The 22,788-nt window shown below is 37.1% G+C and overlaps 1 protein-coding gene across 1 annotated transcript in view; it reads left to right on the top strand.

Moving 5' to 3' along the window:
• The first annotated feature begins 190 nt into the window (after positions 1 to 190).
• UFL1 (UFM1 specific ligase 1) overlaps positions 191 to 22,788 on the top strand; it is a 28,533-nt gene continuing 5,935 nt past the window's right edge. Inside the window, exons 1-13 of the mRNA XM_059700899.1 lie at positions 191 to 355; positions 1,532 to 1,677; positions 2,735 to 2,763; positions 4,729 to 4,826; positions 5,349 to 5,463; positions 6,255 to 6,385; positions 6,702 to 6,760; positions 8,828 to 8,974; positions 10,220 to 10,395; positions 11,541 to 11,720; positions 14,683 to 14,803; positions 18,882 to 18,998; positions 21,909 to 22,026. Of these exons, the coding sequence (XP_059556882.1) occupies positions 279 to 355; positions 1,532 to 1,677; positions 2,735 to 2,763; positions 4,729 to 4,826; positions 5,349 to 5,463; positions 6,255 to 6,385; positions 6,702 to 6,760; positions 8,828 to 8,974; positions 10,220 to 10,395; positions 11,541 to 11,720; positions 14,683 to 14,803; positions 18,882 to 18,998; positions 21,909 to 22,026 (1,514 nt within the window). The 5' untranslated portion in view covers positions 191 to 278. The remainder of the gene's footprint in view (positions 356 to 1,531; positions 1,678 to 2,734; positions 2,764 to 4,728; positions 4,827 to 5,348; positions 5,464 to 6,254; positions 6,386 to 6,701; positions 6,761 to 8,827; positions 8,975 to 10,219; positions 10,396 to 11,540; positions 11,721 to 14,682; positions 14,804 to 18,881; positions 18,999 to 21,908; positions 22,027 to 22,788) is intronic.

Raw genomic sequence — 22,788 nt, 5'->3', positions numbered from 1 at the left:
GGAATATTAGGGATAATGCAAACACAGACTAACACTAAAGGAACTCCTAACGACCTTGGCCCAGAACTCCTGGCCCGGCTCCCCGCAAACCACGCCTCCCGCGCGGGGTGGGCGGGGCTGCGGCTCTAGGCCGGTCCCGCCCTCGCCGGCGCGCGCGTTCGGTAATTGCTTGGGCGGTGGAGTCTGTTGTCCCTCCGCGCGGCCCGTTCCGCCAGGCTCCCGCCGCCCGTGGGCTGACGTGTCTGCTGTTTCTCGGCGGCTCGACCAGTAGGGCCGTGATGGCGGATGCCTGGGAAGAGATCAGGCGGTTGGCGGCCGACTTCCAGCGGGCGCAGTTCGCCGAGGCCACGCAGAGGTGCCCGACCCTCCCTCTCCTTTGGGGCGTCCAAAATAGCCCCTGGGCGGCCACCCCCAAGACCCGAGGCCACTGGTCCCTGGACCCTGACCTCGGACTTTCCCAGCCTCTGTCGCCATCCCCGTCTCACCCCCACTCCTCGAGCCGGGGTGGTGGTTCCGAGTGTAGTTCTTGGCCCGGAAACCCAAAACCTGTGTTCCGATCCCCCAGACATGCCCCAGCCTAGTGCTAGCGCGCCCCGCCCCCACGGGGGCCCGGGCTGCGGGCTGGGAGCTTCCTTCGTGTCCCTTTCTTCCTTCGTGCCATCTGGGCACTGTGGCATCATCGCCTTTTGTGCCGTTCCCGACCTAGAACGAGCGCGAGAGGCGAGGGTAACCCCCTCGCACAGTACTTTGCAAATACTGTGTTGACTCTGAAGAGACACTTTGCCTTTCTGCCCAGCAGAACAGAGGTGCTAGGCCAGACCCGTGGCCCCGTCTGTCATTTTAGGGCCTCCTGGATGCTCACCGTTGCTACCAAGCCACTCGTTTGGGGGGATGTGTCCGGAGCGCCCTAACTCTGCTTGTTTAACCGGACACGTGCAATGCTAATAGAATCCTCGTGCAGCCATTGTCCGTTCGTTTCTTGCCATTGCTGTTTTTGTTCCTTCTGGGGCCGAAGACCTTAATCCCTTGATGCTGTATTTTGCTGCACGCAGCAAACCAGGACGCGCACTGGGCTTCAGAGCCTGGGTGGCAAAGGGTTGCAGTTCTGGTTTCCCTGGGCCCGATCTGCCTGCGGACTGATTGTATGAAGTGCCAGGGTTTTTTTCTACCTAAATTATGCGTCCTCACCTTCCTATTCAGATTTGAGCATTAGAAGCTGGCCTAGGAGAGAGCAAACTTGAAATCCATGATAGAGTGATTTGTACCGATTACGTACATGATTGAAGGGCATGAGAACCTGCTTACTCCCAAGGGCTGCTGTTTTGGGGTTTTGTGTTTTTTTTAACTCACTGAATTAGTATCGTTATACTAATAAAAGGTAGAGATATTATAATATAGAGCCTAATGATTCTTTACCCAAATGTTAGTCGTTTGTTTTTTACTTTTAAAAAGCCCCTCTTCGTACATTATTTTAATTTTATTGAGCACCAACTGTAACAAGTGGATTTTAAAAACTTCTTGTTTCCCTCAGGTTGTCAGAGCGGAACTGCATTGAGATTGTGACTAAATTGATTGCTCAGAAACAGCTAGAAGTAGTTCATACACTTGATGGCAAGGAATATGTTACTCCGGCCCAAATTAGTAAAGAAATGAGAGATGAGCTACATATCCGAGGTGGTAAGTAATTCCTTAGTGTTTTTTGTTTTGTTTTTTTCCTTCTGGTTTTTTGGAAGGGGAAAAAAAAACCCTTAAAACCATGAATAATAAATTATTCTGAGGTTTTAAGACACCCATCTCAATTGTCAATATGATTACAGCCTTAATATTTGAACTGATTCAGGTAAACATGATCATATAATTTAAATGAAGTCAGATAGTGTCATTTTACAAAATAACATTAATATTTTGAGTTATATGTCTGTGTGTGACTCAATCAGTTGTTTCTTTTCACAGTTCCTGAATTTATTGCATGACTCTGGGGAAGGTACTTAGCTGCCTATTAGAGTGGTAATTATGAAGATGAAACAGATTTTAAAGGATTATAGGTTGTTGAAAACCAAAGCTGTGCTACCATGCCTTTTTATTAAAACTTACCTTTAAGTAGTTGCAAATTAGGAAACAATTCAATATGATGCTGCACATATTTTATTGTAGGAAAACAAGCACACACAGTTTTTGTTTTTCTTTGTCTTTTAAAAATTTGTACAAACTACAGAGCTAATTTGAATGCTGATTAAAATAGAAAAGAACTATGAAAACAACTCTTCATTAGATATTATCACATATACCCTCCTTGCTTGTTTTCTTTATTTTCCTGCATAGTATTCATAAAGTATTAGCTATTATTTAGAATACTTAACAGATTTTCTTTTTCTAATGGATGGGAGTCTACCAATTTTAAATAATTGAAAAAAGTTCATCTGAATTTAGTTACCAATATCTCTTTGGTCACAGTAGATAATTGTGAAGGGAGATAAATAGCCTTCATAGGTCTGGTCAACTTGTATATCAGTTGATGCTTGTAAGTGGCCTGATGTGACAAATGACACATTGAAAATAAATTATAAGCATGAAGACTTAAACAGCTAATGGTTTATTATTATTGCAGCCATATGTCTTTTGTAGGAGGAGGACTTCGACTGTCCAAAATGTAAATCTATTAGAATTTACAGTTTCTGGCTAGTGTGTACGTATACATAATTAAAAATAAATGGATGTCTTTTTTTTTTTAAAGGTCGGGTAAACATTGTTGATCTGCAACAGGTAAATTTTTAATTCATAAAATTTTTTCCTATGATTTGTTCATTTTTTGATACTATGAATTTTTTCAATGTCTTAAGTATTTACTAGTTACAGGTATCAGATTTTGTGTAATGTTTGTGAAGAAGTAATTACATTTCTCACTAATACATGGAATCAGTTTAGTAAGTCCAGATATATTTAATCAATTTAATAAGTTCTTTCTCAGTTGACTTACTTATTCTTTATTTTTACCAAATAAACTCAAAATTGACATTTTATATAATTACAGGACTTATGTAATTTGGGGAGAAAAACTCATCAGTTTCATGTTCACTTGTTTTTAGTATATGGAAGTAATAGACATACCAGGTGTACCGGGTAATAATGCAGATTTTTTTTTCAATAGATGGAGTTACACATGTTGATATATATGCGATTTGATATGTATGCTATTTTGTTGTATTGACAACAGGCTTCAAAACTTCATATGTCAAATTTTCTGAAGGTACTAACATCTTAGATATTTTTACACTTACAAATGTCGAATTTTGTGCCAAAAAAGAGCATTTACGGGAAGTTTTAATTCATTACTTTTATTTTGAAGAAAAGTGCTGCTGAAAGTTATCATACACTTCGGGAAGCTTATGGTGAACATGCTCCATCTCAAGATACTTGTGAACACTGGTTTAAACGCTTTAAAAGTGATGATTTTGATGTGAAAGACAAAAGAACGTCCAGGTCAACCGAAAAAGTTTGAAGACCAACAATTACAAGCATTATTGGATGAAGATGTGTGTCAAACTCAAAAAGATCTTGCAGAAAGATTAAACGTTGCTGAACAAACCATTTCTGATTGTTCACAATGAATGGGAAAGATTTTAAAGGAAGGAAAATGGGTGCCACATCAACTGAACGAAAGACAAATGGAAAACCAAAAAGTCATCAGTAAAATGTTGCTTCAACGGCACAAAGAAAGTCTTTTTTGCGTAGAATTGTGACTGGCGATGAAAAGTGGATTTATTTTGATAATCCCAAATGCACAGAATCATGGGTTGATCCAGGTCAACCATCAACATCGACTGAAAGGCCAAATCGCTTTGGAAAGAAGACAATGCTCTGCGTTTGGTGGGATCAGGAAGGTGGTGTATTATGAGCTTCTAAGACCAGGTGAAACCGTTAATACTGATCGCTACCCACAACAAATAATCAATTTGAACCACACTTTGATAGTGAAAGGACCAGAATGTGCCAGAAGACATGGCAAAGTAATTTTGCTTCACGATAACGCACCATCACACACTTCAAAACCAGTTAAAGACGTTAAATGATCTTGCCTGGGAAGTATTAACCCACCCGCCATATTCACCAGACCTTGCTCCTTCAGATTACCACTTGTTCTCATCGATGGCCCACACACTTTCTGAGCAGCACTTCAAAATGTAAGAAGTGGAAAATTGGGTCTCTGCGTGGTTTGCCTCAAAACAAGAAAAGTTCTGTTGGGACGGTATCCACAAATTACCTGAAAGATGGGAAAATGTGTAGCTAGCGATGGACATTACTTTGAATAAAGCACTTTTGATGTTTCTCTTAAAATTATCGTGTTTTCTTTGATTACAAAATCCACATTATTAACCAGTACACCTGGTATATAAAAAAATAGATGTTTTTAGAAAATATAAGTGCACATGTCACCACTGAAGTATACTGTATACAAAAAGCTGGTGAATCTTGTTGAAATGGTGCCTATTATATGAAAATGTAACTTTTTAACACAGACTTTCCTAGCAAGTATAAATGTAATTGTTCAGAAATGAAAATAAATAAGCATTAAGCCTCTGCTTTTTTATTTGACTAAGACTTTTACAGTATTTCAAATTAAAAATCCAGCTAAGACTAAGTTTTTAAAAAGGTAGTTCTAAATATATAATTTGGGACTTAAGAAACAATATGAACTTATCACTAATAGAGTTTATATTTATTTCCCAGGTAATTAATGTGGATCTGACTCATATTGAAAATAGAATTGGTGACATTGTTAAATCAGAAAAGCATGTTCAGCTAGTGTTGGGACAGCTGATAGATGAGTAAGTACAACATTTAAGAGCATTCTGTTGTGTGTGTGTTTTAATAGTGTTAATATTTAAATTTAGAACAATTGTGGCTAATTCAGTATTTTGTTTAGAACTCATGATGCTATTTTTCACTATAAGGATCATTGTACTTAAAAAGTAAGTGCTTAATAGTGTGGAGTACTTGGAAATAATATAAACCTTAATTTTTTTCTATTAAAGCAACACAAAACATAATTTTTACAATCTTCCTATATGTAAAGCAGATTTGTTCCAAAAATATTAATAAAAATGACTGCAGAATTTCTATTGTTTAAAGAAATCCCAGCATTTATCATTTGATTAACCTTATATTTAGCTACATTGATAAGAAAAAAAAAATCATTTTCCAAATGTGAGTAATGAATAGTGTTTACCTAAACATACTTCATTAATTTGGTGCACACATTATTGCAACAGAAATTAAACATAAAATATAGAGGAAAACCATTTCATTATTCCTAATTGTTTTTTTACTTGTTTGTTTTTATTGTTTAGAAACTATTTGGATCGGTTAGCAGAAGAGGTAAATGATAAATTGCAAGAAAGTGGTCAGATAACCATATCAGAACTGTGTAAAACCTATGATCTTCCTGGGAACTTTCTCACACAGGTATTTTTTTCTTAATAGTAAAATGTGTCTTTAGAAAAATAAACAAAGAATCAATGTTTTTCAGTTCCAATTTTTCTGAATATCACAAACAGTATTATGAAAGCTCGTTAAGAAGTTAATTGAAAAACATTTTTCTATACCATAAAAGTATCAGCTAGGCTGACTTAAGTAGATTTAACTTATCTTGGGATGTGAAATATATCCAGACTTATTTCCAGACTCCAGTCATATGGTAGCTGTGGAAAAATACTCTCTGGAGGTTACTAAGAAATCAGGTTTTCTGCCAGTGGAGATTTCTGGGCGCAGATAAGTTGTTAATACTTGTGTCAAAGAAGATAATTTTTCAGGTCTTGTGTTTCCCTAGCTTGTAAATTCTTGTAGTAATATTTCTCTCTCTCTTTCTCTGTTAGTGTTAGAAGCTACAGAGAGGGTCTTCTCCAAGACTCGTGTATTCGTCTTGGCTGTCTGTATGTTTCACATTGCCTATATCTAGAAAAAGTGGTTAATCATTTTTATTGTACATTAGAAATAGCCCTTATTAGCAGGTAACTAAGCCTTTCAACATATCAGCTATTTGACTCATTCAGTTCTTGGCTCTGCCATGAGATTATGATGTTTCCTAGATCCTAAATCTTGACTTTGACTTACATATCTCTTTATGCTTGTTGGAATTTCTCAATTATATGATTAATACAACATCAGCATGCAGCATGACTTTAGTAAGACTATAAAAATGTGTATGTGTGATTTTTTTCTCTCAAATTTATAAAAATTTGCATTTTTACCCCCAGGCACTAACTCAGAGACTAGGTAGAATTATTAATGGACACATTGATCTTGATAACAGAGGAGTAATATTTACTGAAGCTTTTGTAGCTCGACATAAAGCACGCATCCGTGGACTGTTCAGTGCTATTACCCGGTAAGCATGTGTAAAGTCTGAATATTTCTTTAATCTTGGTTTGCATCAAACACAATAAAGGCAGGGCAGATAGTTAAGTATCACTAAATCTGAGGTAAGAATTTTGGTGGGAAAGTAAATTGATCCTGGATTGGGGAGGCAGATCCATTCCCCTGGTATTTCAGTCGTATAATTCTTATTAAGAGTGTACAACTTGATGCAGTTTTTGCCCTCATTTATTTTAAATTAATTGATGTTTTTCATAAGCTATCCTAGTTATTTTTAATTTACAAATATGTATATTAAGTAAGGCTTTTTTTTGTTTCTTCCCATAAAGGCCTACAGCAGTGAATTCTTTGATATCAAAATATGGATTTCAGGAGCAGCTTCTTTACTGTGAGTTTGGTTTAAATTTTGTCACTTAATTAGCTGCTGGATAGACTGTTAATATAAAACTTACTAATTATAATTTTACCTCTTTTAATCTTAAAACTTATGTAACTAAAATATATCTGGTTGAAAAAATTTTTTATGCCAGTTTTCATGTACGTGTCTGTTATACCCACAAAACATTTATTGTTGGCTACCACCAGAAGAGTGGGATAAAAAAATAAAAATAAAATCTGTGTATGTGTGTGTGTACTCTGTTATACATATACATATATAGAGAGATTTAGAATTGTAGTATTAAGAATAATTTTTACTTTGTTTCTTACAGATTTTTGCTACATTTCCTAACACAGAAGTAAATAGTGTTTGTCTAAATAATTTTACAATGATTTTATAGTGGTAATACATTCTTAGCATTCAAACAGACTAGGAATATCTCCAAAATCATCGTGGTTCATTATCTATTTTGTGTGTGTTTATGAAGCTTTTTGAGGGTTTGAGAGTTTAAAGCTCTGCTGGAATAATTTTAAAAAGCAATGGCTTGATCTTTTGAGTCAGATATCTGTGAAAATATAAGAATTAAACTGAAAATGGGAAATCAAGTATAGTACCAAAATTAATTTTTATTCCCTATATTTTTCTGAATATGGAGTTAAATTTAAATTTTTAAATATTTAAAGTTAAAATGACATACTTTGGAATCTACATAAATGGGGGTTGGTGGAGTTTCATTATAATACACAGTTCTTGAAGTAATTCTTGGCAGTTAGATAACTTTGGTCTGAATTTGGCACTTAAAATTATGTGCTGCAGTCTATTGAGAAGTCTAGACTTTTCTGATGAATTCTAGTTTATTCAGTTTAAAATTCTGAATTCATATGTAAACTGATGTTTATTTCTGTTAAAGGTTAATTTTCATAAACCTTTATGCAAGGCATCTTTTGAATGTGCTTGCTGATTCACTTAGAAATAATTCCTTCATATCTGCTTTTTTTTTTTTTAGAGAATTTTTGTATTTTGTCTAGTTAAATGTTATTATTTAAGTAAAAACTATAAATTTGGTATTAGTTACAGCACTACCCACTTCTCAGACTGGCGTCAGCCTTTTGATGTTGATGATTGTGGTGGGGGTGGGGCAATTATATATAGTTAACATGTAAAGAGTGCTTAATATACTAATTATGGATCCAAGCATTTTACATGAATACAACCACCCTATGAAATAGGTATTATTATTATCTCCATTTCACAGATGAGAAAATGAAAACAGTAAAATGACTTGCCCAGTTTTTGTCAGCTAGTGGGTGTCAGAATTGAGATTTGGACTTAAGCTGTCTACATCCGGATCCATCCTCTTAACCATGGCATTATATTTCTCTTTATAGATATGGTTAAAATGTGTTGCTTCAATTTAAACAGTGAAAATGTAATAACTTATTTTTTTTTTTTAAGAGAGAGGAAGGGAGAGAGAGAGGGAGAGAAACATCGATGTGATAGCGAAACACAAATTGGTTTCTCCCGCACCCCACACCAGGGAGCTGATACATCCACCTGGGAATCCAACCAGCAACCCCTTGAGAGAGAGGACAACACCTCAACCAACTGAGCCACACTGGCCAGGGCACTTATAAAAATGTTTATGGCTTAATTTTAAACTGTTGTTTCTAATATGATCTAGGTATCTTGACTTTTCTAAATATGAGAAAATTGAATTTGGTAACATCTATTCTCAAAGTATTTAGTCATCTCCTTTTAAGCAAATCATGAGATTAAATAATGGCATGTTTTTCCCCAAAAAATTACTCAAACTAAAAACTTAGTGTTATTAACTAGTTTTTACAAGTTCTGCATCTTTACCAAGTTGCAAAATTTTCTGAATTAATGACCTGAGTATTCTCATAAATGTCAGGAAAATTTTGTCTGAAACATAATGTCTTCCTTTAGTCAATTTAAACTTTAAATTGCGTTTTTAAAGGGTAAGAATAACTAAATTGTAAAATAGTAAAGTTTTGGGGTTTAATTGAGATTTTTACCTGCTCTCACTTATTTTTACTTGTTTTGTTTTGTTTTAAGCTGTCCTTGAAGAACTTGTTAATAGTGGACGCTTACGAGGCACTGTGGTTGGTGGGAGACAAGATAAGGCAGTGTTTCTACCTGACATTTATTCCAGAACACAGAGTACTTGGGTGGATTCCTTTTTCAGGCAGAATGGCTATCTAGGTAACTTCTTTTTTCTTCTTTGAAACTGAAACTTATTTCTAATACTATCCACATTCTTAGAACTTTTGTATTAGTCCTAGGAGTTGACCAGCAAATTATAACGGTTCTCTTTGAGTGTGACAGTAGCCACACTGCAGGTTTTTGTGGGTCCTAGAAACTGAGTTTAATTCTATAGTATTGAACTGTTATAGAAAAACCAAAAGCTGGCACTTCTTATTACCAACCTTCAAATATTTTTTAATACATAAAAAGGAATTATATTTATTATATTGTATGAAGTTGCCCAGTTTTTCTGTTTATTATACCTGAAAATATTAGAAATATTTTCATTGGCTATTAACTTTATAATGTTCCTTTTTATTAGCTTTTTAATATTTCAGAAACATAGACATTATTCTAAATTTGGCTTCTGAGGTTATGTCATTTTGATAAAGTAGATTGATTGGATTTAGTCATTAAAGCAAATAACAACAACAACAAATATATATCACTTATTTTAATTTTATAACTCAAGTCAAACCACATAAGATATCAGTTTCTTTCTCAGTAATAAACTTGTATGTAAGTCATTAGTTTTCAAACACTTAAATGCATTCTAGAAATAGGATTTAGCTTATGTTTTCTTGACTTTCTGTAATATACTTCCCAGTTTCTTCAACCATGGACTTGGATTAGAACTTTGTTATAATTAGTTTTCTTAAACATGATTACTTGGGGATGGAGAAAGGATGGTAGATACTTTCAATAACCTTAATGGCTTAAGTGTTCATTTTTTACTTTTGTTTTATATGCTAACTCTCATACTAGTTTAAATTAGACTGGAGAATTACTCTGTCCTAATTTGTCTAATGAAACATTTGAAAAATATATTCCACTCCTTTATTTAACTATAATAAGCAAAAGAAATCCCAGTATTTGTTTCCTTACCCACCTTTTCTACTTGAATTTCTCTATAGTTCGCAAGTTTCCCTTTGACCCCTCAGTTGAAGAGGGAGTAAAGCAGCTGGAATTGGGGAAGTACTTGAACTCATTTTTCTGCAGATATGTTTAGTAATAAAAATTTGGGAAAGTGACGTAAGCAGGAAATAGGCTGTGGTACATGTTTGAGCTTTATTCTTTACAAAAAAGATATAAGAACACAGTGCATTCACAAAGAATAGGGTTTGGTAGAAGTTAACTTTTTCTAAGATTTCTGAAAGGTGTGAAGATTGACAGTTCTGTTCCAACTTTGGGATGTATTTCTAGAATTCGATGCTTTGTCCAGACTGGGAATCCCAGATGCTGTGAGCTACATAAGGAAAAGATACAAGACTGCACAACTCTTATTTTTGAAAGCAGCTTGTGTGGGTCAAGGACTTGTGGATCAGGTGGAAGCATCGGTAGAGGAAGCCATCAGCTCTGGAACATGGGTTGATATTGCAGTATGTTTTTTTCTTCTCAACTTTTCTTTAAACCAATGACACTGATATTTCACTAGTATATGGCCATTTTAAGAATTAGGATACATAAAGGTCTTGGCTTTAGAGCCAAATTATAACAGTCATTGTTTCAATAAAAATAATCTTACTTATTTTATGCTTAAAGATTTTCTAGCTTTTGAAGTAAGGTAACATTTTTATATGGATAGTCAACATCCAGAATTCTATAAATCTCAAACAAACAATATAATCCTCATATAAGTCCTGCCATACAGAAACTAATAAGACTTCTCACACTCTTATCTGAGCATTTACATCTTCACTGGCATCAGGAATCATGTCATCGCTTTTGTTTATCCCTAATCCGTTAATCTCTGCTAATATGTTAACACAAGCTGCTTTAGCACTGATAGTCTTTTACTTAAGTTTTCAGTATTGACTTGCCTTTATTATGCCAAGAAGGTGAGTGTGGGTGTAAAGAATGAAACAAAAGGCCAATCCATTATACAGCAGAAAATTCATTGTATTAGATACATGAGCTCCCAGAGATTTTAGATATAAGTATTTATTTATTGAACAAATTTTATTAAGTGCCTTCTGTGTGCTAGGCACCATTTTACTTGCTGGGAATGTGGTATTCAGATAAGTTTCCTGCTCTCAGGGAGGGGTACTTTCATTGGGGGTAAATAGTTAATGAAAATGATCTTTTCAGATACTAAAAAGAGCTAAAAAGAAATATATTTTGGAGGTAAAATTATCAAGACTTGATAGAGGATTGTTTGTAGGTTTATGAGAGGAACTGAGTGTGACTTGTAGGTTTGGGACCTGATCAACTGAGTGGAGGATGGTGCCATTCATTAAGATGGGGGAGCAGTGGGGAGGGGTAGATGGAGCTGGGAGTCTGGGACATGTGAAATTAGCAATGCCTTTTAGGCATAGGAATGGGAAGGTTAGGGTAGCGGTAGCATATACAGTTCCAGAACTCAGAGGGATGATAAAAGCAGAAATGTAATTTGGGAGGTTATCAGCATATAGATGGCTCCAAAAGCCATTGCACTTAATGAGATCTAGGGAGAGCACATATAAAACAAATGGTTTATCTGGATTATATTACATTTATACAGTGTTCATTTTGTTTGTAATTCCAGCCTCTGCTTCCCAGTTCTTTATCAGTTGAAGATGCTGCAATGTTGCTTCAACAAGTGATGAGAAAATTCAGCAAACAGCCTTCAGCTGTAGTCTTTAGCGACACTGTTGCAGTCAGTGAAAAATTTATAAATGACTGTACAGAACTCTTCAGTGAACTGATGCACCAAAAAGCTGAAAAGGTATACCAGGTTTCCTTTCACCTAGTAGTCTTAATAGTATTTCACATAAGAATCATCTGGTTATCTTTTTAAAAAGTGGGGTAAGCTGTACCCCAAAAAGGAGCACTGTTTTATACATCATTTCCTCTTATTGCATCATTTCTTTCTATTTCCTCTCCTGGATTTGTTTTTTCTCCTTTATTCCCATCAGGACATAGAAATTAGAACTTAGGGAGCTGATTTTATTAATTAAAATTATATAAATGAAATTATACATTTCACAATTGTTATATGAGGGTATTGTTCCAACATTAGAATCCATAAATATACAGTGTTTTTAATCTACTACTACACAGCATATTTACTAAATCTGTTAGAGCCTCATTAATTTTACCTATTTGGGGTGCACAAACTGGATAAGTTAACTGATTAGTTCCTCAGAGCAATTGCTGTCAAAGTGTTTAGAAATAGAAGTCATGCCAAGGCTGTTTTAAGGATATTCAATTCATGTTTCTAGTTAGCAGCACCATCCTATCCTATCTAATAAAAGAGTAATATGCAAATTAGTTGTCACTCCGTCACAAAGATGGCCGTGCCCATAGCCACAAGATGGCGGAGCCCAGGCCCCTCAGCCCCGCCACTAAACTGTCCAGGCCTGTTGGCCAGGCAGGTGGCGGGGGAGGAGGGGCAAGGGGCAGAGCCGGCGATCAGAGGGGCCAAGGGCGGAGCCAGTGATCATAGGGTTCTGGGGGTCCCCTGCAGCCTCGGCCAGAGGCTACAGGCCTGGGCAGGGGCAGAGCTGGGATTGGAGTGAAGTACAGAGGAAACAACTTTTCTGACGGCTCATTGGCTAAGCTCCCTGTATGCCACTGGTAATATTCTTAGTAACTTGGGTAATAAGAATCCAAAAAGGTGATCTAGGATTTTGCCACCACACTCCTGGAGAAAAAAACAAAGGTCCGCTGCTGGAGGGCTAAGAAATGTCATATCCTGCCCTAGCCAGTTTGGCTCAGTGGATAATGCCTCGGCCTGCTGACTGCAGGGTCTGGGTTCAATTCTGACCAAGGGCAAGTACCTAGGTTGCAGGCTCCTCCCTGGCTGGGGCCCAGGTCAGGGCTCCTGAAGGAGGCAACCAATCAAAGTGTTCCTCTCACTTTGATGTTTCTCTCTGTCTTTCCCTTTCTCTTCCACATTCTCTAAAAATTAATGGAAACATATCCTCAGGTGAGGATTAAAAAAGAAAGAAAGAAATGTCATATCCTATGAAAGACACATCTTGAAAATGCCTAAAGAAAGTTGTCATTTTTTCATGGTGAAGGGACTGGAGTCCGTGTTGATGACAACACCTTGGTGGCTGTGGTGACTGGCAGTGGCTGCAGCAGCGGGGTGATGGGGCTGGTGCCTTCCCCTGATCAGCCTGATCGCCTCCCACAAAGGGAGGCCAGACTGCGGCTTAGGCCTGCTCCCCAATGGGAGCAGGGAGTGGGCCTAAGCCGTCAGTAGGACATTCCCTGAGGGCTCCCAGTATGTGAGAGGGGGCAGGCTGGGCTGAGGGACACCGCGCCCCCCCCCCAAGTGCACAAATTTCGTGCACCGGGCCCCTAGTCTACTTAGAAAACCTACTCACAAATAGGTAGAACAAGTCCATTTATCTTAGACTGTTAATAAATTTATGAGAGCTTATTAAATTTTTAAATAATTTGTATTTATCTGATTCCTTTTAAACTCTTTAATAATCTAAAAAATGAGATAATTTTCTACATTTGGCCTGCCAAGCATGAGAGAGGAGTAAAAATAACACAGGATTGATATGAGTAAACCTGAGTTCTGTTCTCAACTTACTTACTCTCTCTTTGACTTTGGAACAGTAGACCTCCAGTTCTTTCTTATCTTCAAAGAAAGGATGGTGATACCTACCTACTCTCAAAAGGATAAATGCTGGGTGGCTGAATCAGTTGGAGTATCCCATGCATCAGAAGGTTGTGGGTTTAATTCCCGGTCAGGGTGCATACCTAGGTTAGGAGTTCAGTCCCCGGTTAGGGTGTGTGCAGGAGGCAACTGATGAATGCTTCTCTCACATCGATGTTTCTCTCTCTCTCTCTCAAATCAATAAAAACATATCCTTGGGTGAGAATTTAAAAAAATAAGGATAAATGTAAATAAAGGAAGGATGCTATATAAAATGTTTGCTGCATGTTAGCTACCAGCTACTAAATGCCTATATTATTTTTATTTGTGACCTTTTGCTAAAATAAAAACTTAATGTGGTCATCACTGTTTTTTCCTTGTGCTCCTGCTTCTAAACACAAATTCAGAAAAAAATGGTGATTCTATCATTTTGAACTGTCAGCATCTAGACATTTTTCTTTTGAAAACCAAAAGGGAAATATTTTTAACATGAAAATGGACTTGTCACTACAGATTTACAGTCCTTTTCCATAATACAGAAACAGTTCATTGGAATAGTTCATTGTTCTTAACATAATATTTTTAAAAGCAGAAATCAAGAATGATTCCAGGAGGAGTTTATATGCCAAGTGTGCAATTCATTTATATATGCTCATTCATTATGGTGGAGTGGGGTAGGGGGAGATTTTTTAAATCTTTCTAGTAATCCTACGTCTCCAAGTATGGTATTGGACTTGGGAGTCTCAAAAAGAAAGGGAGTAAGAGTCATCTGTTAAGCAGTGGTAAACAGCCAATAACAGCTGAAGAAGATTGTATTTGATGCTGTGTGATCAGTTCAGAGAACAGATAGGATTTCTCATTAGCTGGTAATAGATACAAAAATCCAAGAATAGCAAAGAAAGAGACTGATTTGGGGCAAAGAGAAACAGTCTTAGTGGCAACTGTCAGACAGATCTCTATAGTCCGTAGAAATGAAACCAAACAAGAATAATTATGAGTATATAAACAACTTTAGTTTGTGCTTTTTGTAATGCTACATGTTTTTGCCTACCAAAAAAAGCATGTTTTATTTTAGGAAATGAAAAATAATCCAGTTCATTTAATCACTGAAGAAGATCTGAAACAAGTCTCCATTTTAGAAAGTAGTAATACAAGTAAAAAGGATAAAAAAGATGAACGAAGAAGGAAAGCAACAGGTAATAAATTATTAACAGAGATTCAAAGATGAGTTTTTTATTTGTTGCAGTGAACTCTGCATTTGCTAGGCACATTGAAATGCCTTTTATTTGTTCAATTCACCTTTGATTGCTAATACTAACCAAGTCTTTTACTAATGAATTAAGTATTGATTATAAAAATGGAAATATTGGTGATTACTTATTCTATGTTTTATTTGTGAGAGCTAAGTTATTGTATGCTTGGCCCATCTACTGTTCTCCCCTCATCTTTTATGTTCCAGCCCAGTAGCCTTTCTTTTTATTCTGAGTTGGCAAGTTCGTGTCTACCTCAAGGCACTAGCTATTCTTTCTATCTGGAATGTTCTCTCCTGAATTTTAAGTAACAGGTTTCTTTTTGTCATTTAGAGATCAACTTTAAATGTCAGTTCCTGAGAGAGGCCTCCCGAATCACCCAAAATAGTGGACACAGTCACTCTCTATCCTATTATCTTGCCATTTCCCCCCATCACTTTTATTATTGTGATGTTTTATTGTGATATGTTTTATTGTTTGGGAAACTTGTCCATCTCATTTTTTTTTGTTTGTTTCCCCTAGTACTGTTTTTTCCTTGACATATTTTAGGTGTTCTGTAAATATTTATCGAATGAATGAATTTTCCAAGGATATACTACTTTTTTAGATTTTTTAAAAAAATTTAGAGTAACTGGGAATTATAATAGGTAGCACTGTTATACTAGTAACTTGCTTTTGGAAACTAACGTGTATTTTCTATAATTTTTATAGTAGGAACAACTTTTATTTGCTGTGGAGATTCACTCATATTTCTTTGAGGTCGTTTTCTTTCCTCTTCAAAAGCCTTTTTCTACAGTCTTTCAATAATGATATTTTGAAATTTTTCTCTGTTCTTCTAGGAAAACTATATAGTAAATTGCTCCAATAAATCATAGTAGTATTCACAGCCATGGATATTTTATCATATTATTTGAAGATATAGTTATAAATTCACCTTAATTAATTGGTTGCACTATGTCAATATAAGTAGTCTATTTTATTTTCTTCTAAAAACTCAGAGTCATTTGGTGTTTTCTCTCTGTTAGTACTATCCTATACTAATAAAAGAGAAAAATGGTAATTGGCGTACAACCGATACCTTTTTCATTGGCTAATCAGCGAGATATGCAAATTAACTGTCAGCCAAGATGGCGGCTGGCAGCCAGGCAGCTGAGAATAGGAGGCTTGGTTGCCCCAGCGATGGAGAAAGTCAAGGATCCCCGCAGCTGCCGGGGCTCTGAGCTCCTGAAGCAACAACTCCAAAAGATACAATGTTTCAATTATAGAAGCTAAAAGATGGCGGTTAATTTGCATACTCGGGCTCCAAGCAGAGCGAAGCCAAACAGCCCTGAAGCAGCAGGGCAGAGAGGCCTCAGGGCCTGGGATCAGCGGAGCCGAGAGGCCTCCCGGCCCCAGTGATCAGCGAATCCGAGAGGCCTCCCGGCCCCGGTAATCAGCGGATCCGAGAGGCCTCCCGGCCCCAGTGATCAGCGGATCCGAGAGGCCTCCCGGCCCCGGTGATCAGCGGATCCGAGAGGCCTCCCGGACCCAGTGATCAGCGGATCCGAGAGGCCTCCCAGCCCAGGTATCAGCGGAGTCCAGAGGCCTCCCGGCCGGTGATCAGCCGAGAGGCCTCCCAGCCCCGGTGATCAGCGGAGTCCAGAGGCCTCCCGGCCCGGTGATCATCTGAGAGGCCTCCCAGCCCCGGTGATCAGCGGAGTCCAGAGGCCTCCCGGCCCGGTGATCAGCCGAGAGGCCTCCCAGCCCTGGTGATCATCCGAGAGGCCTCCCGGCCCCGGTGATCAGCGGAGCCGAGAGGCCTCCCGGCCCCTGTGATCAGCGGAGTCCAGAGGCCTCCCGGCCCGGTGATCAGCGGAGTCCATAGGCCTCCCAGCCCCGGTGATCAGCGGAGTCCAGAGGCCTCCCGGCCTGGTGTTCAGCCAAGAGGCCTCCCAGCCCCGGTGATCAGCGGAGTCCAGAGGCCTCCCGGCCTGGTGTTCAGCCGAGAGGCCTCCCAGCCCCGGTGATCAGCGGAGTCCAGAGGCCTCCCAGCCCGGTGATCAGCGGAGTCCATAGGCCTCCCAGCCCCGGTGATCAGCAGAGTCCAGAGGCCTCCCAGCCCGGTGATCAGCCGAGAGGCCTCCCAGCCCCGGTGATCAGCCGAGAGGCCTCCCAGCCCCGGTGATCAGCGGAGTCCAGAGGCCTCCCGGCCCCGTGATCAGCGGAGCAGAGAGGCCTCCCGCCCTGGTGATCAGAGGAGCTGAGAGGCCTCCGGCCCCGCGTTCAGGGGAGCCAAGTGGCCTCCCGGCCCGGTGATCAGCAGAGCCGAGAGGCCTCCGGGCCAGGGATCAGGGGAGCCGAGAGGCGTCCTGGCCCTGGGATCAGCGGAGCAGCGAGGCTTCCCAGCACCGGGATCAGTGTGACAGGGTGCGGAGCCCCAACCCTCTGATCGGCCCTGCTCTGTGCATGACAGGAGTGGCACTGCAACCTCCCTATGGACCCTGCCTTGAGTGTGACAGGGGGTGGTGCCCCAACCCCCCAATCGGCCCTACCCTGAGCATGACTGAGGGTGGCATGGCAACCTCCCAATCCGCCCTGCTCTGTGCACGACAGGAGGCGGGGCCCCAACTCCCCAATGGGCCCTGCTCTGAGCCCGACCAGGGGTTACACCTAGGATTAGGCCTGCCCTCTGCCACCCGGGAGCAGGCCTAAACCAGCAGGTCCTTATCTCCTGATGGGTCCCAGACTGTGAGAGGGCACAGGCCAGGCTGAGGGACCTCCTCTCCCAACCCCGAGTGCACAAATTTTTGTGCACCGGGCCTCTAGTTGTATTATAATAGTTGAATTACAATGCATGGAATAATGCCAGGTATGAATGTCTTCCCCATAAAAAACTTATTACCAATGCAATAAAAAGTACATTCACTTTAGACTGGTGTTTTTTAAAAAATTGTATTTTTCTATCATAAAAGTAAGGAAAAATAAATTACAACTTAGAAGTATCTGATATGATGAAATTTATGGTAATTTTACTTAGAATTAAAAAAATCTTTATATAAATTACTTAATTTTATTGAAAAATGAATTTTTTATGAAGAAATATATTTTCAGTGTTTCAATCCCACTATTATATAAATATTATATTTTGTGAATACATATTTTAAGTGTAAATATCTAATAGAGAAACACCTCAATAACATTTTTTACTTTTATTTATAGTGTTTTAGTTTGTTTCATAATTTGTGTGTTTTTTTAGTCTTCATTTAACCAATAGGTGATTGGAATCTATATTTTTCTACTAAACCAGTTTAATATTAATGGTCCACATTTTTAGGTGCTCTATAAATACAGGAGTGGGCAAAAGTAGGTTTACAGATATACTATAAATAAATAATACAATGATAAATAATAATATAAGAAAGAGTACACTACAGTTTGTATACTCACAGTTGTAAACCTACGTTTTCCAACTGCTTTATTGAGTAGTTATATGTGAAATATTGCTTTAATCCCAAGATACAAATATTAGTGAGAGATACTTCAAGAAGTTTATCTTGTTGGAATTTGGAAGAATCAGAATGTCTCCTGTAAACATGGGTAATGATTTTTCAACTAAGAAGACAAAACCAAGTATAATTAAATTTGTGAAGTACTGAAATAGGGGATATTCATGAGACTGTGGTAACAGAAGGTCAAAATGGGGGCACATTTCTTTTGGGGATGAAAAGAAAGGAGGTAAATGAATGGATTTGGCAAAGAAAAAGCTCTCTAGTGACAGAAAAGTGTCATTAGAGAAGGAGGAAGAGACTACATTTAGAGCACAGGGACTATCTAATAACTGAATTGATCAAATTCAAGAAATTTTATATTCTTTATTTATTGAATTTATAAAACTTTTTTTAATAAAGATACTTGCATGTTAAAAAGTGGCTAAAAGTTTAATTATTTGACTTTTATTTTTCTGCTGTAAAGTATGACAACATAATGTCATTATTTTCTTAAAATGGTAATTTAGAGAATACTAACTAATGTCATTTTCCACCAGAGGGCAGTGGAAGTGTGAGAGGAGGAGGTGGGAGCAATGCCAGAGAGTACAAAATTAAAAAAACCAAGAAGAAAGGAAGAAAAGATGATGATAGTGACGATGAGTCATCTCACACTGGTTTGTAGCATTGTTTTACGCTTTCTTTGTATATGCATGCTTTTTTTTTTAACATTTTCTTAAGGTGCATACAGTTAGGTGTATATGCTTATACAGGAAGTCCTTGCTATGCACATGTCAGTGGTCATAAACTTCAGTTACCACAGTTTAGTAAATGACATTAGTCTCCCAACAGCATGGTTCAAGGTATGAAAAATCAACATGGTTCAGTGGCCAAGGTATATTAACTGTGAGTAACTGCATAAAGTACTAACTTTACCGCTAGCTCCTGCACCCACAGATCAGCACATAAATAGCAGATGTGTCAGGATCTATGACAATCGCATCACATTTCAGTTTGTCAGCGATTGATTACTATGCATCTCTTATTCACTTTATGCACAAAGCATGTAGTTGTGTTGCCTCATTGTTTCCCAGTGATAAATCCATGTGACATTTTTCAAAAATGGGTAATCAAAAGAGAATTGGCCGTCAAAGATGAAAGTGCAGCAAATAAATACAAAGTGATAACACTGGAACTAAACTATGAATCGAGAATAAATGGAGTTGTAGAAAAAGTAGCTGATTGTGAGAATTGACATTGTCACTGTTCAAGGGACTCCAGCTATGCAGCCAGTGGAACTTGGTAAAGGTGCGCTTGACGTAAGTGAGGAAAATGGAGAAAACTTTAAAGGAATTCTCAGAGATGTTTCATAATGTTGAAAGGGCAAAGGATAAAATGCTGTAGAGTTGAAAATGGAGTAGGGCAACTTGCCAAGGCATAGAAAAGATACTTGCTTTGTATTATAGATTACAGATGAGAGGGAGCAAATGTTTAAACTATTCTTGATTTGTTTTTTTGCAGAGAAATAAAACTTTCATTCTCAATGTTTGTGATGAGTTAAATTACTGTGCACTAAATTATAAATATTAGTTTTGTTTTTCTCTTCCCTATATACCAGTAAGAACTTTTAATGTTTTCACAGACATTTTTAAAAGGTCACAGAACAATTGTAAATTTTCCCATTTTTAATTAAGAACACTTTGCATAGTTTTGGCTTGCATAGTCATTTTTATGGTCTTGCACTGCTTCGCAAAACAAATTATACTATTTTGTGAAAAAGGTATTTCTGCAAATTTAAGTAGGAATCTAATTGGTTAGTTGCTTCAACCTAAGGGGGAGAATTAAGTATATCCATCTTTCTTTTCCTACGCTTGTTAGTGTTTGATGTGGTTAAGTTAGCAAGAGATATCTTACTTTATTTTTCTAAATAAAATTAAGATACTTTGTTTTTGTTTAAAAAAATAAACTGTAAACCGCACATCTTCTCTTTCCAAGCAAAAAGAGAAAAAAAATTGAAATGATAATAATTTGAGATTTTTATTTTACCTCTTCCAAAGAGTTCATTATGTATGAGCTAGAGCTGGGAGATGTAGACATCAAGTGACATGGCTTTAGCTATTAATGTGCTACTACTTGTAAGAAACAGTTGCTTAAGCTCTGTCTTTAAAGTATCCTAAGATAGGTAAAAAATAGCTACTGTTCTTTTTGCATAAAACAATGTTAATTAAAGGAAAAGTATCTTCATAGAAACTACTAGCTCTACCCTTATTTTAGATGTTATTGAGACTATCCTATGTGGATTTTTAATTTTCTTTGATAAATAGATTTCCCTTTTCTCCAGATGCAGTAGAAATAGGAGTGAAAGTGCATTTAAGAAAAAAATTTCTCTAATATCTGTGGCCTTAAGTAATTATTAAATGAGGCATGTGATACTCCTTTTATATGTAGATTATGAAGAAGGGCTATAAAAGTATAGATAAATCATTCTACCCTAAAAAAAAAAAAAAGTGCTTTTATTGCTTTTGAAAAAGGGTTGTATTATAATCTCTGAAATCAGGATATGTTAGTTTCTCAGCTAATATATAGAGTCAACTCAATGTGAAAGATTATTAGAAGGAAATACAATTTAATAACTTTAAATGCCCGCAGGAAGCTTAGACACTATTTGGTATGAAAAAACAAATAGCAGATCTTAGAAAGAAAGGATAGTACTCATCTATTTTGAAGTTGTGATCTCACTACTTATATCTTGATGAATGGTAAAAATTGATTTTTGAGCTATTTTATTTTTTGCTAAGATTTTACTTTTAGAATCAGTACCTAATTTAGCTGAAAATAGTCACTTTTACACTTTTTTAATTAATAAGGGAAATATTTTAGCTTTCTTTATCTACAACCTATACTTTTCCAAGTAAATGAGTAAGCGTGACATTTCCACAATTAACAATTATTTCCATTACAGTAGCTATATATAAATTTTCCTTGGCAAATAATTACTTTTGGAATTAAAAATAAATTATTGGTATAAAGTTATGAGGTTTCTTTTTAATCTATGCCTTTGCAAAAAAAGACAATTTTTAGCTTAATTTGACTTCAGTTGTGGTTTACATGATTATAAAGAGTTTTTTCTGAAGATCTTAGGTAAATTATAAGGATGATTTGACTTTTAGTAAATACTAGTTTTTATAAAGAAGGAAATTCTGCTCAGTATTCATTGTTCAACAAAGAGAATTTATCCTTTCCTAAAAGATTTCCATCCATTTGATTGATTGGATATCTAACTTTTTTAGGTCAAGGCGAAATTATCTTTATTATTTTCTGACTGACTTGTAAAAAACAGTCATTAAATGAAGTTAGTAAAATATAACTCAAAAGAAATGCCACTATATATCCTATTTTTAAAATTACTTTTGTAAGTTATTGTATTCGATTAGCAATTGGTGACAAAAAAAATTAATATCAGAGTCCGTAGTGGGCAATGAATTAATTACCACCTTATTAAATATGTTAATGAAAATAGTTTTCTTTATGTTGCTCATTTGTTTGTTTTGTTGTTACTATTTTCCTTATTGCTCATTTCTTTATAGGAAAGAAGAAGCCAGAGATCACTTTTATGTTCCAAGACGAGATTGAAGACTTTTTAAGAAAACGTATACAAGATGCGCCTGAGGAGTTTCTTTCTGAACTAGCTGAGTACTTAATAAAGTACGTATAAAACACGTTTTTTCTGTTTGATGATAGAAATGAGTTATTAAATTAAATTTTTGCCAAGATGATAGAAAACATATATTTTAGGTGGAGTTTTTTTCCCCAAAGCTTAGAATTTAGTCACCAAATTACAGACTTTGCCTGCAGAGGCAGTTCAATAAACATCTGGGCAAGGCAATGGGAAATAAAAGACAAGAACGTGGAGGTGTCCTTGTTCACTTATCTTACAGTCGTATTTGGGTGGAAACCACCAGCACTAATCATTGGCTGGTCTCTTCCATGGCATGAAAAGTAACATGTAAAAGGAAGAAAGGACCATTTCCTATCTAGATTTGAAAGGAAGCACACAGTGCACTATTAGGGAGAAAGTAAAGTAACAAACTGCCTTCAAAGAGAATAAATTTAGCCCTGGCTGGTGTGGCTCCACTGGTTGAGCGTTGTCCCATGCTATGAAGGGTCACTGGTTCCAACAGCCAGTGTTTCTCATATTGATGTTTCTCTTCCTCTTCCTCCTTCCCTCTCTCTAAAATCAATAAAAACATTTTTTAAAAAGAATAAATTTGACCACACTAGCTTAAAATGAATCAAGCTAAATTTATAGTTACAGAAGTCAAAGAAATTGAGGCCTACTTGACCATTAATAAATAATATGATCTTTCTTCAAATTGGTAGTCCCAATGTGTAAGGTTGTATAAATACAATCCAGGAACCCAGTGCATCTAACTTTTTGAATTTAGAAATTTAGCTTTTGTAATGAAA

The sequence above is a fragment of the Myotis daubentonii genome, chromosome 6 (assembly GCF_963259705.1).
Source record: "Myotis daubentonii chromosome 6, mMyoDau2.1, whole genome shotgun sequence".
Taxonomy (NCBI): Eukaryota; Metazoa; Chordata; class Mammalia; order Chiroptera; family Vespertilionidae; genus Myotis; species Myotis daubentonii.
Note: the sequence above shows the minus strand (reverse complement) of the source record. Positions and strands in the feature narration are given on the sequence as shown.